Source organism: Candida jiufengensis, assembly GCF_024610255.1.
Source record: "Candida jiufengensis strain CBS 10846 chromosome Unknown scaffold9, whole genome shotgun sequence".
In the NCBI taxonomy this organism is placed as follows: Eukaryota; Fungi; Ascomycota; class Pichiomycetes; order Serinales; family Debaryomycetaceae; genus Lodderomyces; species Lodderomyces jiufengensis.
In genome coordinates this window covers 36,169-53,065 of record NW_026261554.1, presented here as the reverse complement: position 1 = coordinate 53,065, position 16,897 = coordinate 36,169, and the positions used below count along the sequence as shown (strand labels likewise).

The 16,897-nt window shown below is 29.8% G+C and overlaps 7 protein-coding genes across 7 annotated transcripts; 4 read left to right on the top strand and 3 right to left on the bottom strand. All coding sequences in view use genetic code 12, as the record gives it.

The window, feature by feature from the left end:
* Nucleotides 1–605: 605 nt before the first annotated feature.
* KGF54_000019 (uncharacterized protein) lies at nucleotides 606–2,426 on the bottom strand (the record flags this gene model as incomplete). Its single annotated transcript, XM_051762319.1, has 1 exon — nucleotides 606–2,426. One exon carries the CDS (start codon nucleotides 2,424–2,426, stop codon nucleotides 606–608), a length of 1,821 nt encoding a protein of 606 aa, XP_051622634.1.
* A 3,384-nt stretch (nucleotides 2,427–5,810) lies between these two features.
* On the top strand, nucleotides 5,811–7,601 carry PTC5 (type 2C protein phosphatase; the record flags this gene model as incomplete). Its single annotated transcript, XM_051762208.1, has 1 exon — nucleotides 5,811–7,601. The coding sequence occupies one exon, from the start codon at nucleotides 5,811–5,813 to the stop codon at nucleotides 7,599–7,601; it is 1,791 nt and encodes a 596-aa protein (XP_051622633.1).
* A 374-nt stretch (nucleotides 7,602–7,975) lies between these two features.
* Nucleotides 7,976–9,004, top strand: PEX19 (Pex19p; the record flags this gene model as incomplete). Its single annotated transcript, XM_051762097.1, has 1 exon — nucleotides 7,976–9,004. One exon carries the CDS (start codon nucleotides 7,976–7,978, stop codon nucleotides 9,002–9,004), a length of 1,029 nt encoding a protein of 342 aa, XP_051622632.1.
* Nucleotides 9,005–9,065: 61 nt separating this feature from the next.
* Nucleotides 9,066–11,324, bottom strand: KGF54_000016 (AAA family ATPase; the record flags this gene model as incomplete). The annotated part of the gene is made up of 1 exon (XM_051761986.1): nucleotides 9,066–11,324. One exon carries the CDS (start codon nucleotides 11,322–11,324, stop codon nucleotides 9,066–9,068), a length of 2,259 nt encoding a protein of 752 aa, XP_051622631.1.
* Nucleotides 11,325–11,475: 151 nt separating this feature from the next.
* KGF54_000015 (uncharacterized protein) lies at nucleotides 11,476–12,273 on the top strand (the record flags this gene model as incomplete). Its single annotated transcript, XM_051761875.1, has 1 exon — nucleotides 11,476–12,273. The coding sequence occupies one exon, from the start codon at nucleotides 11,476–11,478 to the stop codon at nucleotides 12,271–12,273; it is 798 nt and encodes a 265-aa protein (XP_051622630.1).
* A 32-nt stretch (nucleotides 12,274–12,305) lies between these two features.
* Nucleotides 12,306–16,016, bottom strand: SKI2 (SKI complex RNA helicase subunit; the record flags this gene model as incomplete). Its single annotated transcript, XM_051761764.1, has 1 exon — nucleotides 12,306–16,016. One exon carries the CDS (start codon nucleotides 16,014–16,016, stop codon nucleotides 12,306–12,308), a length of 3,711 nt encoding a protein of 1,236 aa, XP_051622629.1.
* A 362-nt stretch (nucleotides 16,017–16,378) lies between these two features.
* On the top strand, nucleotides 16,379–16,855 carry KGF54_000013 (E2 SUMO-conjugating protein; the record flags this gene model as incomplete). The annotated part of the gene is made up of 1 exon (XM_051761653.1): nucleotides 16,379–16,855. The coding sequence occupies one exon, from the start codon at nucleotides 16,379–16,381 to the stop codon at nucleotides 16,853–16,855; it is 477 nt and encodes a 158-aa protein (XP_051622628.1).
* Between the last annotated feature and the right edge of the window lie 42 nt (nucleotides 16,856–16,897).

Below are 16,897 nucleotides of genomic sequence, written 5' to 3'. Positions count from 1 at the left end.
TAGAATTAGACGCAACGCCATGAGTGAGATCTATTGATAGTCAGCGTATTGGCTGCAAGTGTCAAAAGAATAGAAAACAGCATCTGAAAAAAAAATAGAAATTTCAAGTCAATATGGTCCCTAGCAGGATCGAACTGCTGATCTTGGCGTTATTAGCACCACGCCTTAACCAACTGGGCCAAGGGACCATTTTCACGTTTTAAATTTTTGTGCTTTTTTTTGTAGACAATTTTTATGACTATTTTTTGGTGTTATCTTGCTTGCTGCGTCTAGCTCGCTAAATCACATATGGCGGTAACAAATGCTTATTGCATCCATGGTCCATTGTCATCAGTCACTCGTAGAAGATAGAACCATCTTTTAGCTAATGACAGAGATTGTTTTAGCTGCCAGAAATAAACAACATTAATTGAGACTTGCAAATACGTAGGACTCAATTCCAACGGAGAAATAGTCGAGTAAGTCATGCATTTAATTTTCTATATAAAATGAGTAAGTACGTATTAAATATTGGTGAGACCGCTATAGTAATCTCATGATAATGCGTTACCTTTTAGTTGAGATTAAAAAAAATGATACATGACATTCTGAATACTTTTACTAATTCATCTTTCACTAGCTTTGTACTGAATAAATCTTTCCAAATTAATCCGGGTTTCCTCCATTTTCAATTTCAATTGAGGTTCTTTATTCTTATCGATTTTCTTGTAAATTTCTTTTAATTTTGGTTCTAGATTCTTTAAAATAGTTAAATAATCATTTTGAACAAAAATTTCATAATCATAATCAAATTCTTTATCACCAAATATATCATAAATCATATTTAAGCTTTCAATTATAATTTCCAAATTTGTTACTGATTTTATATTTTCACAAGCTGTATTTACTGAATCTAATAAAAATTGTGATATTTTGAAAGTGATTTCTTTGTTTTTGATAATTGGTGCAATGGAACCTAAAACCCCAATTACGTTTAAGTTATCTTCAGCTAATTGAACAGTTAACAATTTTTCAATTAATTCTATTGGTATCTTTTCTGAGATTTCAGGACCTAAACTTTTTAAAATAGCCCAAAGTATACTTAAACTTGACTTTTGCAATTGTTCATCATTTATTGTTAATATAAGATCCCAAAGTTGTAAAGATTTGTCATACCAAGAGACTGGAAGATGTTCATTACTTAAAATAAGCCAACAGAAATTATTTATTGCACCTAATATTGATTCACTTAGCAGCAATATCTTTTCACTTAATTCAAATTGTAGTATTTCTAGTAGCATTGGTTCTATCTCTTGGAATAATATATTTTCAGTCTCAGGAGAAAGTGTAATAGGTTCGTTTGGATCTTCTTCATTTACCGCCAAGTATTCAAGAACTGACGTTATAATTGTTAAACCAGTTTCAATAGTTGAAAGGTCAATTTTTGTTTCTCTTTTCACATCATTGTTTGCTGATAAATCTGTCTCTATTGTATTGGAGTCTTTTTTTATTGGTTCATTTGCATTATTTGGATTTTGTATCGAATTAATTCGAGATTTTAATTGTTGTAAATCAATGCTAATTAATATGCTATAAATCTGATGCAATATGTTGCACATTACTTCTTGTTTATTTTCAAATGATGCTTCCAAAACTTCATAATTATTATATTTGATCCCTTCAATGTACACTTTACTTAATTTACTATTTGAATCCCCAATATACGAAATTAGTTTGTCCCAACTATCGAAGTTTTTGCATTTCTCAACAAATTCCACAGATTCAGTTGAAAATTCATAAATAAAATCAAGCAATGCATCAAATAACTTAGACACTTTGAAACTCCCATTTATATGATTTTTCAACAATTTGAAAACAAGATCTATTATAGGATCAATTTTATTAAATATAGATTCATAAATTTCTTCATCTCCACTTGCCAATGTAATAATTAGGCTCAATATATTTTCTGCAAAATCATATAACAATTGAATCTTCGATTTATCTTTTTCAACATTACCCTTTTCTGCTAAAAGTTTGAAAGAAACATCAATCTTGTTCAATGCATTTTCAATACTAGTCCATATTCCTTGTCTCCATAAAAATTTAATTACATCATATCCAGATTCAATTCCTAAATTTCTTAATAAACCAAATGCTTCCACTACTATTTCATCATTTGAATCATTTAAACAAGTTTCCATAACGACTTGTACTATTTTGTCTTTAAGAAGTAGTTGCCTCATTCTGAAATCTTCTGCAAGAACAGTTATTGCTCCCAATGCCATTGATTTATCGTTTGGAATGGTTGATTTTAATTTATTTATTAATGGTAGAATCTTGGATTGTCTGGTTGTTTCATCTTTTTTAACTTCTTGTTGAGATTTTGACGCTATCGGATTCAATCTATTTTTGGTATTCTTTCTTCCTTTCTTCAATTTACCCATCTTCGGTGATACTATTATACAATGTAGGTTATATTACTTTCTTCGTTTTTATTTAATTTATGGATCTGAAAAAAAAATCTTAGATCTACTTTTTAGTGGAGAGATGACATTCTCGACCTAAATATTTTAGTACCACGATAAAGCACCTACCAGTATCAGAAACTCGCTAAAAGCTTATTAAAAAGCCTTAGTCATCGATAGTAAGCAAATGCTTTTTAACAGCTCAGTTTCGGCCCCGGTTCGTCTTATACTTTTATGGCTCTGCGATTAAATAACGCTTTTTTACAATATCGATACTTAGATTTTAAGCTAATTTGAGGAGGCATGTTTCCGTGCCTCCAGCTAGCCACGATGGTGTGGAGCAGTCTAATTATTTGCCAGTTCTTTATTGTGATGACTTCTTACGACTTACTATGCTCAATCACTTATGTAAAGTACTTATTTTGCAACAAAATAATAAAATTTGGAACCAAATTGATGCGAAAAAAGACAAAACTCAACCAAGTCCTAAAAGTTTTGTTTGAACTACAGTTAATACTTGCTCTAGTACACAGGATGTTCCCGGTCTCAGTAAGCACTTTTTAGCTAGGTACTTATGCCTTGTCCTTTTTCACTAAACATTTTTGTATGCTTTGATAATGATCTAATGAGTATTAATGGGTTCATTTTAGGAAAGACAAAGTGGCGGTTGACATAAAGTTGAGGTACTGAACTTGAGATAGGCACAGCTGATATAGCATTTTATATTCCATAGCTATACTCTCTTTGATATTATTCCTTTTGCTGTATAATACCTTTCTATACATTGTTTAAATAAACCAATGTACTATTCATTTGGACTAATATTATACTTATTCACTGTCGTCAATTAAATTCCTATGATACTCATGTTAACATTCACCCACTAAAGTAAGCCTATATTATAATAAATTGGTATATCATATGCGTTTGCAACGATGGTTCTGACACAAACTAACTTCAATATATAACAAATGTGGTCACCAAAACCCACAAATTGATTTCACGAAAATAGTCAGAAAAATATAACTTCATGTCTGAGCCCATTTTCAACGATAAATTTGGCATTCTTCAAGCCCCATACATGGTCGACCTCAAGTTCAATTTTAAACTTAATATTAAATTCGGCTCAAAAATCCTACCTTTCTCACCGTAGTTTGTGTTAAATCTAAGCCTTTTAAAGCAAATAAGGTTTTTTAAATAAAAGGTTGGTAACTAGAAGCTAGAACAAATGATGATGATCAATTGTTAGTCTATTAATCTACCTCCAATCAATAAATATTAATGCTTTCAATAATCATGTTTCAGATTTTCTGCTACCAAGTAATTCAAGGTTTTGTACCACATGCTCAACAGTAGATTGCAAATTTAAACATATCAAATAAATGATAACATGATATTTTCTTTATCTTGATTATCATAAAGGCATTTTTTGCAAAGAGCTAAACAAAAAGCAGTAATAACACTACAAAAATAACACATTGCATTAATTCAACGATAAATCACTAACTAAGACTGTGGGAACTAAAGCGGGACTCTGTTGAGTGGATCTTATAGGGTGAAACTTGAGGTTTCCGACAGCTTTCCTGACCTTGTCGTATCTTATTCTAAAAGATATAGACTATATTTACTCATTGAAAATAAAGTACCCTAGAAAATTCTCAGAATGGGGTGGTTCACAACTAAGAACAATAATTTTGTTGCAAAATTTAGGAACATGTCTCTGTACAGCTTCATTATTTGCACAATTGCTGCCATAAAAGTGTTGAGAATGTCACAAAAATAATGCCTATTGGTTCTTGATGGTACTCAGAGATCCAAATATGGCTCAATAGTCTGTGAAACTACCCCTAAAAAAATTTGAGAATTTACCATTTTGCGCCCGAACATTTCATTTTTTTTCCTCTATTTTTTTTTATTGCATCTCTGTATTTCCTAACTCTTCAACTATCCACTGAACCAGGTCTCATTGCGTAATATTCTCTGGTTGTTGAGATATAAAGGAAAACGTCTAACTCACTCAAATGAGTAGCTATGGGACCCTAAGTAATTTTAGAAGCTAGATCTTGATTTGAATAGACTAAAAAATAATTCCCTGTGCTGATAACTCCCTCAGGTAAGGAGATACGGGCCAATTTAGTTTTGGCCAAGGTTCATGTAAATATTACACAAAACCGGGGTTGTACCTCCGAGGTCACGTTTTTAGTTTTTGTGGCATAGTGGCTAGCACTTTCAATCTTTAGGGTACCGGGCTCGAACCTGTTTCAAATATTTTTGTAAACGGAGGTATAGTACCGAGCACGTGTGCATATCTGTGTGGCATAATGGCTAGCCTTTTGAGTCCAGAACTCAAACTTTTGAGCTCGAAACTAAAGATAAGCAAAAATTTAAGGCAAAAAATTACACAAAACCAAACTCATTGAAAACTAGACTTTTTCCAATTCTAAAAGCAAGGAACTAAAGTCCAAGAAATTTCAATAATTTTGAAGTACTTTGAGGCACGATTGCTATCAAAGTGATAGAGATATTGGCAGTTTAGATTTTGGCACTTTTTAGGTTGAAAATTACACAAAAGGAACAAGACAAATTACACAAAACGAATACAGTCTTTCAACTTAAACAAATTACCCTAAACGGAAGCTGATATTTAGCTGATCTATTTGATAAGTTCAAATCTCTTTAGCTACTAAGGTGGTGGAAAGATTTAACAAATAAAACTGCAAAATTATTACGTAAGCATACATAATATTTCGGTGTTATAGCGCAGCTCACGTGATTTAGATATGTTACGAACTAAAAGTGTACGCTACACTTCAAGACTAAGTACAAACAAGGTAGTAAGTATATAAAGAGACATATGAATACTATACAGTATGACTACTAAAAAGTAATACTTTACAGAAACTAGAGCTTGTACAGTATAGGAGTAACAACTATAATTATAATAGAATAATAAAGCAAAAGCTACCAATTACAAGATGTTAATAAATTCCGATTTTAACCATATTGCTAAATTAATTATTTTTTTTTTATATCACAACCACTACCACTATCAATTTTATTATATTTAGATTATCATCTTTTTTAACATTACATTTATACATATATCATTAATCAATCAGTTTTAATAATAATATAATAATAGCAGATATATAATATATCAAATAGTTTTAATCAAAAATACATTTATATACCCGTATACATTATTCATATATATATATATATATTAATAGAATCTAATCAAATTATTCAACATTATTCATATATCCTTCATTTTTCATTTAATCATATCTAATTATTTTCAATTAAATTAAATATTCAATTCAAAAGAAGTATATTAATAATATAAATTATTCATAATCAATAATGTCATATGTATTATCAACGAAACCAAAACTATTATATCTTACAAATAAACAATTACAAACAATAAGTAAAAGATTAATAACATCAACTACAAAATCATCAATATCATCATCAAAATTATTAAATTTATCAAAATATTTATTTAAATCAATACCTAAAAATGAACAACAACAATATCAAAAACAAGGTAAAAATGTTGCATTAGTTTCTGGAATAATTATAATTGGTTCTTATATTGCATTTAATCAATCAAATTATTATAATTTAGATACTTTACCACTGCTGCAATCATCTACTTCATCTTCATCAAATCAATTATTAACTTCAAATACTTCATCAACTATAACATCACCAAAATTATTAGAAGACAAAAAATTGTTTTCAACTTCAACTTCATCAATGCATCAAAAAAATAGTATAAGTCATCAACAACATAAAGAAGGTATATTTTTATTAAATGATGAACAAGTTGACACTAAATTAAGACAATTTGAAGAAAGTTATAATGTAAATAGAGGTAAAGGAGTTACAAGATATGATATATGTCAATTACCTTCAAATTCTCCAATTGAAGATGATAGAGCTGAAGAAATTATTCAAGTACCAATTTTACAAGATAATAATATTAAGACAACAACTGATTGGATGTTTTTTGGAGTATTTGATGGTCATGGAGGTTGGACTACAAGTTCAAAATTAAGAGATCAATTAATAAATTATGTTATAAATGAATTAGGTACTATTTATAAACCAGTACAAGGTGAAGAAAATTTAAGATATGTACCAAATAGTGCAACAATAGATCAAGCTATTAAAAATGGTTTTTTAAAATTAGATCATGAAATTGTAAATAAAAATATTGAAAAATTATTGACTGATAACAATAAGGCAAAAGCAGCTGAATTATTAATGCCTGCATTATCTGGTTCATGTGCATTATTATCATTTTATGATACAAATTCCAAAATGTTAAAAGTTGCAGTTACTGGTGATTCAAGAGCTATTTTAGGATCTTTCAAAGATAATCAATGGACAGCAAAACAATTAAGTATTGATCAAACTGGTGCAAATCCAACAGAAGTTGCTAGAATAATAAGTGAACATCCAGATGAACCAAAAGTTATAAGAAATGGTAGAGTTTTAGGCAGTCTAGAACCAACAAGAGCTTTTGGAGATTGTCGTTATAAATTACCAGCATCAATACAAGAAAGAATCTACAAGCAATTTTTTGGTAAAAGATTACCAAATCATTTAAAATCTCCACCATATGTTACAGCAGAACCAGTAATAACAACAACAAAAATAAATCCTGATAATAATGAATTTTTAGTATTAGCAAGTGATGGATTATATGAAATGTTAACAAATGAAGAAATTGTTGGATTAGTTGTTAAATGGATGGAAAGAGAAAAAATGGTTAAACCTCAAAAATCGTTTTGGAATTTTTTTGGTAAAGTTGGAGAAAATAAATTACCAGAAGTTGAAGATATAACAATGGATAAAGCAAGTAAAAAACCTTTTAGAAAATCTACAGGTGGTGGTAGCTTTTTATTACAAGATAAAAATGTATCAACTCATTTAATTAGAAATGCTTTATCAAATGGTGGATCAAAAGAACAAACTTCAATGATTATTTCAATACCGAATCCTGTATCAAGAAGATATAGAGATGATTTGACTGTAACTGTGGTATTTTTTGGAAATGATATAGCAAGCGATGAAAATGGAAAGTTAGAAATTAATTCGAATGCAACAGCTGGTGGACCTGATGCTTCAAAACCAAAGTTATAATGAAAGTGATTGAATTTCTAAGTTATATATTATGAAATATGTTAATTTGTATTTAAATATTCATATAAATTCTATAAAATATTATAAACAAAGTCTTTCATTAATGATGGATAATAACTTAATATATGTAATACTTGAATCTCTTTGGTGAGAATCCAATGATGGTAAATTGGTGATAAAATATTGCAAAAAAAAACAAAGTATTTGACCGAGCATATAAATTTTATGAAACACAAAATAAATTAATGTGGGGAGTAAAAAAAATTTTTATCTATTGGATTCAATAACCGAAAGTTAAAACCCAAGCGGTATAATTTATTAGAGAAATTGAGTTATTTCAAAGATTTGAACAATTTAATATCAATCCATCAATCATGTCAGAAGAATTAAAGAATAAGGATTTAGCATCTGTTACTACTGAAAACACAACTACAACAGAACCAGTTTCAGAATCTAAAAAAGATACCACTAAAGATACTCCTACTACAACAGAAAAAGCACAAACTAAATCAACAGCTGAAGATGTCGATGATTTAGATGATTTATTAGATGATTTTGCAGATGAAGTACTAAGCAAACCACCTGGATCAACAGTAGAATCACAAACTCAAAAATCACAATCACAATCAATACCACAACCTCCACCACCAACTTCTAAAACTGATCCATTAAATGAAGATTTTCAAAATTCAATATCAGAATTAATAAAAGATATGAAAATAGAAGATCCAGAAACTCAAAAACAATTTGAAACATTAGTTAAACAATTTGAAACAAATCATAGAGAAGAAGTTGAAACTCAAGAATCAAAACCTGCAAATTTTGAATATGTTATGAAAGAAACTATGGAAAGATTACGTAAATCAGGTGAAGATATTGATTCCAAAATTAAAAATGACTCAATGGGTACTAATCCTGAAGATTTATTAACTCAATTATTAGCAGGTATGGGTGGTGATTCAGCATTAGGTGGAGGAGATATGGATATGAGTAAATTATTAGTTGATATGTTGGAACAATTAAGTTCAAAAGAAGTCTTATATGAACCAATAAAAGATTTAAATAAAAAATTTCCACAATATTTAAAAGATAACAAAGAAAAATTAGAACCTAAAAAATATGAAAATTATAATAATCAGTATGAAATAACTAATGATATTTTAAAAATTTTTGATAGTTCCGATTATAATGATTCAAATAAACAACAAAGAGATCAAATTAATTCAATGTTGGAAAGTTTACAAGAATTAGGTCAACCACCAACTGAATTAGTTGGTGAAACTGGTGATTTCTTACCTGGATTTGGTGGAGGAGCTGGTGGTGCAGGAGGATTTGATTTCAATGATAAAGATTTACCACCAGATTTAGAAAAAAATTTACAAGAAGGTTGTCAACAACAATAGAGGAAAAATACCAGTGGCTTAAAGTTTTTTTTTTTGAAATACATTTTTGGAGAATATTTATTTACATTTTTAGACCAGATCTATTTGCAAAATCTATATAGTATTGTAACATTTCAGGAGTTATACCTTTTGAAATTCCCTTTAATGCATGTTCAAAATGTTTATTTTCCACAGTTTTAGCATTTCTATTTTCCATTATAGCATTAAGACCAGCTTCCTGACATAATAAAGTAACTTCTGCACCTGAACAACCTTCAGTTAAACTAGCATAAACTTTCAAGTCAACATCTTTAGATAAATTGAATTTGTTGGAACAATTTTGTAAAATTTGTAATCTTGCATCATAATCTGGTGGTGCAACATAAATATGTCTATCTAATCTTCCAGGTCTTAATAAAGCAGCATCAATTTCTGATGGTTTATTAGTTGCTCCAATAATTACAACACCTTTTAATTCCTCAACACCATCAATTTCATTTAATAAAGAAGTTAAAACATTTTTAGATGCAGTAGTCCCTTCACCATCTCTATCACCAGCAATTGCATCAATTTCATCTAAAAAAATTATTGATGGTGATGCAGCTCTTGCTTTTCTAAAGATTTCTCTTATTGTCCTTTCACTTTCACCAACATATTTATTAAAAATCTCTGGACCTTTAATAGCCAAAAAGTTAAGTCCTGATTCAGTAGCTAATGCTTTTGCTGTTAAAGTTTTGGAACAACCTGGAGGTCCATAAAGTAGAACACCTTTTGGTGCATTTACACCTAAATTTTTGAAAGATTCTGAAGCTTCTAGTGGCATTTGAACAACTTCTATTAGTTTTCTTTTTAATTCTTCTTGTCCTCCAATATCTGACCAGTGAACCTTTGGCATTTCCAAAAAAATTTCTCTCATAGCAGATGGTCTTATTTCAGTTAATGCATCATTTACATCTTCAAGTGTTACTTTGATATCTTTTTGAGGAATACTATTAGCTAAACCTCTGTTAATTGCTTTCATTACCGCTTCTCTACATAAAGCAGTCAAATCAGCACCAACATATCCATGAGTTTTAGCAGCCACTGAAGCAATATCCTCATCTGTTAACTCATATTTCTCTTTATTCATTTTTTCAAATTGTTTTTGTAAAATATCTTGTCTTGCTTCCACATCAGGTATTCCAATTTCAATTTCTTGATCAAATCTTCCTGGTCTTCTCAAGGCTATATCAACAGAATTTGGTCTATTTGTAGCTCCAACAACTACTATTCTACCCGAATTTTCCATACCATCCATCATTGTTAATAATGTTGCAACTACTCTACTTTCAGTTTCTCCAGTATCATCGGAATTTCTAGACGGTACTAATGAATCGATTTCATCCATGAATATAATTGATGGTTGATATTTTGCAGCTTCTTCAAATATATCTCTTACTGCATTTTCAGTCTCTCCTAGATATTTTGAAACAATTGATGGACCATTTATACTAAGAATATGAGCATTTATATTATTGGCTACACATCGAAGTAACATTGTTTTACCTGTACCTGGTGCTCCATGCAATAATATCCCTCTTGGTGGCGAAATCCCAAATTCTGAAAATAATGTTGGATTATGCAATGGTAATTCTATAGTCGATTTCAATGTTTCTATTTGTTTTGATAATCCTCCAACTTGTGAAAAGTTAATTGGTCTGGGTATATTAGGGTATTTGATCAATGAGGTACTTTTGTCAGTGGTTGTTTCTATTTTAGTCAGTGATGTGAATAAATAGGGTGGAGAAACACATTTCGGATATGATCTTAGCTCATCTGTGCTCGAAAGCGATAGTGAGTTCATCTTAGTCTCTATTGAGTCTTGTATATCTATTATTGTCAAGTCTCCAATCTTTAGTCCTGGATATATCAATCCTAAATCTTCTAGTACTTTTTCAGAATCTTTCACTTCCCCATTGACGAACACTACTTGAGCATAATTTGGTTGTTGATCATATCTAACAATGTTTACTCTGTCACCTAATAATAGACCAACTAACCGCCTAAACTCTTCTGAAATTGTTATAACATTCTTATCTATATTCAGTAATGAATGTGCAGTTGCTACTATACCTGGTTGTCCTTGTAGTTGACTTACATACACTAACTGACCATTTTTTAATTCTAATGCTTCAAATGTTTCGGAGTTTAGATAAATATTTGCAACTGTTTTAAGTGATGATGACGATTCATGAGGTCGTACAATAAATGATTTTGGTATTTTTACTTTTTTAGCTGGTGCCAAAGCATTGGGATCTGGAGTTTGAGCTTTTTTTTTGGTGGTAGACGATTTGGATGACATATTGTAAATTAATGATTTGTAGTTAGTAGTAAATATATTTTGGTTGTGAAAAAAATAATGTATGGATGAGTTGCAAAACTCAATCAAAATTGATTCAAAAGACGATAATCACTACTACGAAGAATAAAATAGAGCAAATGATCAGTCTACTATGATAAGAAAGCACCTCATAAAGCATAATGATAGGATACTACGACTAAAGAATCTACCTATCAATTTCACAAGATCAACCTCATCATCATCTTCATTCATACCATTGATACGACGATTTAAACCATCATTTCTCAACCATTTTGGATTCATAGACAAATTCATTACGTACCTAAACCCCAATTTCAAAAGAACGATAATTGAAAGAGACAGACCAACAATAATAGACAAAATTTCAACTTTACAAGACAAATCAACATACTCAACGAACGTTCAACCACTAATAAAGTACTTAAATCCCTTGGTTCTACTGAACTATGAACTAGCTATAATATCGAATGGACTAACGAACTTAGAATTACACACACGAATAGACAATACCTCGATAATTTACGAATCTGACAAGATTAGATCAGTTGGTCAAAACATTTACAGATTATTATTAGTAAATCAATTAAAAATTTTTCAAAATTTAAAATATTTATCCAACTCTGAGAATGAAATAGAATCAGATTTAAATTGGGTTTGGGATAATTCTATTATCTTAAAATTCATGAAACTAAATGGACTATCAAACAGTATTACCATAAACTCAGAATTTTTAATCAATGAATTCATTGACCACGATTTATACCAATTGAAAAAACAAAAAGTCATTAATGCTACTACTATTGGGAGCTTTTATACAATGATTGGTCTAATAAGCATTAAATATAAACAAAATTTAGATAATGAAACCATAGATAAAATCTTAAACGGTAAAAGAGGTATATTTAATATATTAAAAGACAATTTATAGAATTAACTATCAAAAGCTTGTACAAATAACACTTATAAATATAATGATGCACAGAATACAATATCTCTTTTAATTTTCTCTTGAGCTTCAGCCATCTTGAGGTGTAATTTAGAATCACCAATAATTAATGCAGCATTTTTAACTTCTCTACAAATTTCATCTAATCTTGTTATAACTCTTACAATAGTACCTTCCGCTTCAACACTAATTTGCATAATTTCATTAAAACTTAGTCCGTTAGCCCATTCGTAAACAACATTAACTAATGCGAATCTTTTACTTTCTGAGAAATCTTCTTCTTCCGAAGTTAATGAAACTTTTTTATCAATATAAATTTTTAATAATTTTTCTGCAATTTCTTTAATTTTAATTTTACCTTTTTCTAATCTTGGTGTAATCAATGGTGGTTCATCTTCTTGTGTTCTACCTTCATATACAAAACAAGATAATAATGCAACAATTTCAGCTGGCTCAAAATCTCCAAGGAAATTATCCAAAACCAATTCAGTTAGGATCAATTCCCAACCTGAATTAATTTCACATGCAACTCTACCTTTTAATACAACATTATGCTGATCATCTATAAAACCAAGTGTTTCTAAAACCTCTAATCTTTGTTCATAATCTGGTAATAAATCTAAATTTTCATCTGATATTAATCTTTGTAAACTTTCAATTTCTTGAGCTACTAAATGACGCTGTCTATATTCTATGTAATGTTGTTTAAAATCTGGACACAAGTAGCCACGAAGTTCTTTAATCTTTTTGAATATATTTTCTTTTTCATTATTTAAATCATGCAATGATAACTGTCTGCTATTTGATAAACCCAACTCAGTAAAGTCAGCTTGAAATCTAAGAAATTCTTTGATTTGACTAGTAGCTTCAGTCAAAGAATCTGGATCATCATTGATTAAACTTGACATATTGATTTTCAAAGATAATCTGCCAATAAAATATATACAATCAAATGGGATCTGAGTAACTTTAAAGTTTCCATTAAATTTAATCTTAGGGAAATGTTTCATATTGTATTCATAGATTGGTAAAAATGGCATTTTGTATTGATCTTGTGCAGTGTCGAATTCTTTCCCATGATCAAAAGTCACCAACATGATGTTTTCATTTGTGCTATCTGATCTTACAACAAATCCAACTTTTGAATTTTGATTTTTATCTCTGAATATAACCAATCTTCCAGCTTTGAGTAGTAATGTTTTCAAAATCGGAGATTTATGAATATCTTGTACACACATTCCATATATTTTTTCATATTCAAACATTAATTTACAAGTTTCTTCAACTTTTCCCATATCACATTTAGAACATGAACTTAATTGTAAATTTTTTAATTTGGTAGTAAGAAATTCATGTCTTCTTTGATTTTCTGGTAATAGCACTTGTGCTGAATTTTCACTAAATGAATGTTTAATCATTTCTTCCACCCTCAAAGCTTCAATTCTTAATAAATTTAAAATCATATTATAAGTTAATCTAAATTGTGATGATAATTTAGTTGGAGTTCCTAAAGCAACTTCTTTGAAATCTGTAGGAGATAATGGATCGTTATAAGCCATAACAATAACAGTACCGGTTGCATCCAAACCTCTCCTACCTGCTCTACCAGACATTTGTGTGAATTCACCGGGTAACAAGTTTCTAAATCCTCTACCATCATGTTTTCTTGTGGAACTGAAGACAACTGTTCTTGTAGGTAAATTCAACCCCATTGCAAAAGTTTCAGTTGCAAACAAAACTTTCACCAAAGTTTTAGCAAATAAAATCTCAATACATTCTTTAACAATTGGTAATAAACCACCATGATGTACAGCAATTCCTCTACTAAGCATTTCTCTTATTTTCATAATTTGTGGTAATTCTCTATCTTCTTTTTTCAACCTTCCAACTGCTCTATCTATAAACATATGAATTTCAGATTTTTCTCTGGCACTACAAAAATCAACACCTCTTAAACTATCAGCATATTCTTCACATCTCTTTTTGGAAAATACGAATATGACTGCTGGAAGTAAATTATTTGTTCTCATATACAGTACTAAATCTGGCCATGTGTTTTTATTTGGTCCATCTGTACCTCTTTTTGGATTTGTGAAATTGCCTCTATTTGTCATTAATGTAGAACCACCTCTTCCTCCTCTTCCGCCTCTACCTCCTCTTGCACCTGCTCCTCTATTTCCACCTCTAGCTGATCCACCTGGTCCACCTCTACTTCCATAACCCATTGACGTTGATGGTAATTCCTTTTTAGCATTACCTGCCTCTAACAAATCTTTATGAGCTTTAAATTCACTTTCAACAAATCTTCTAGTGGAATCAACAACTTTAAATAATTTATTTTTAGCAGATATAAATATTTCCAAAGGTACTGGTCTTTTTGGTGTCGATATAACATATATGTCTTTTTGCTTGGTTCTACCTACCCAATTAGCAAATTCAAAAGTATTTGGAACTGTAGCAGATAATAATATATATTTGACATGATCAGGTAACATAATTATAACTTCTTCCCAAACAACACCTCTATCAATATCATTTACATAATGAACTTCATCAAATATAACAAATTCAACATCTCTAATTAAATCTGCTCCTCTATATAACATGGACCTCAAAATTTCTGTAGTCATAATTAAACAATTTGCTTCAGGATTGATTTGAACATCACCAGTGATTAATCCAACATCAACATCCTTAAAGGTTTCTTTGAAGTCTCTAAATTTTTGATTTGATAATGCTTTGATTGGGGAAGTATATATACATTTAGTCATATTTCTTTTTGCCATAGCTATTGCATATTCTGCAACAACAGTTTTACCAGCTGATGTATGAGCAGCTACAAAGACTGAATCACCTTGTTCTAAATGGAATACAGCTTCTTTTTGGAAAGTATCCAATTCAAATGGCCAAGTTCTTGCCATATTCGGCACTAATTCGTTAAAGTCTTCTATTTTGTGATCTAAATCAACAACATGAGCCCATGCTCTTTTATCCTTGGATTTTTTTTCATCATATTTGAAAGATGAATAATCAAACGGGACTAGTCCTTCAATTTCAGAAGAGTCAAATGGAATCTGTTTAGGTTCAATTTTTTGGTTGTCTTTTTCTTCTCCAACATTATGTAGATTCATAGGTGATGTATCTTCTTCTATATCTTGTTCTTCTTCATCTAAATCTAATTCTGTTTGTGTTCCTCCGACTTCTAAACCTCTTTCAAACCCAGGAGGTATATCGAATAAACCAAATTCATTTCTGTGTAAATTTGCAGTATTATCTTTAACTTCTTGAGTTTGTTGTTGTATCAACCCACCAGGTTGAAATGGTAAAAAACCGGACTGACCTCTTAAACTTTCAGATTTCGAGGAATAATCTCTATTTATACTTAATGAATTTGAAGCTGAACTATTTAAATCATTTAAATTGATTTCTTCTTGATAACCTGAAATTTTACCTTCAATTCCTGATCTTTTGAATCTAAATTTTGTACGATTTAAACTTGTTGGATTTATTAATAACTTATCTATTAATTTATCTTTATCTACTTCTATTTTAGTTTGTAAAAGATCTAACAACTCCCAATTTAATTCTGGTGATGGTTGTAAAAAATCATTTTTTAATTGTTCATTTTTCTCTTCGATTGTTGGTTCTGGAAATTCTTTGATAACTTGAGTTGATGGATCTAGACCTATTGACAGATTTCCTTGGTTTAGCTCCTCAATGAGCATATTTTTTCTTGGTTGTACTATCGATCTGAATTATGATGTATTAATTTTAAGAAAGTATTAGAAATTAAAGTTAAGCAAAAAGTGGGTCGTAAAAAAGTGTGCGTTTTTTCAAGTAGAACGCTTTTTCTAAATTTATTAGGAAAATTTATCTACAAAAGATTAACCATAGCTTTAATCAATCAACAAGAAATATACATATATTACAACTTAAACTTATATCTAAAACAAATTAAGATTACATCAATCAAATTTTTAATTCTTCGACGTATAATTTTTACAACTACTTAACTTTAATTACTTTAATCAATCCACTACAACAAATATCTCATATCGAAAACAAAATAAATTAGCCACTTATCATCATGTCACTTTGTCAAATTAGACTTCAAGAAGAAAGAAAGCAATGGAGAAAAGATCATCCATTTGGTTTTTTTGCAAAACCTTTGAAATCACAAGATGGTTCCTTAGATTTAACTTCATGGACAGCAGGTATACCTGGTAAGTCAAATACATTATGGGAAGGTGGGTTATATCCAATCAAAATAGATTTTCCAGAGGAGTATCCCTCGAAACCTCCGAAAGTTAAATTTCCACCTGGTTTTTATCATCCAAATGTTTATCCAAGTGGTACTATATGTTTAAGTATATTAAATGAAGATCAAGATTGGAAACCTGCAATTACTTTAAAACAAATTGTATTAGGAGTTCAAGAATTATTAGATACTCCAAATCCTGATTCTCCTGCTCAAGAACCTGCTTGGAAAACTTTTAGTAAAGATAAATCTGCTTATGAAAAAAAAATTAAAGAACAAGCCAAAAAGTACGCAAGTGGTGAATAAATTTACTAATTAGAGAGAAATGAATAAGTAAATAAATAATTT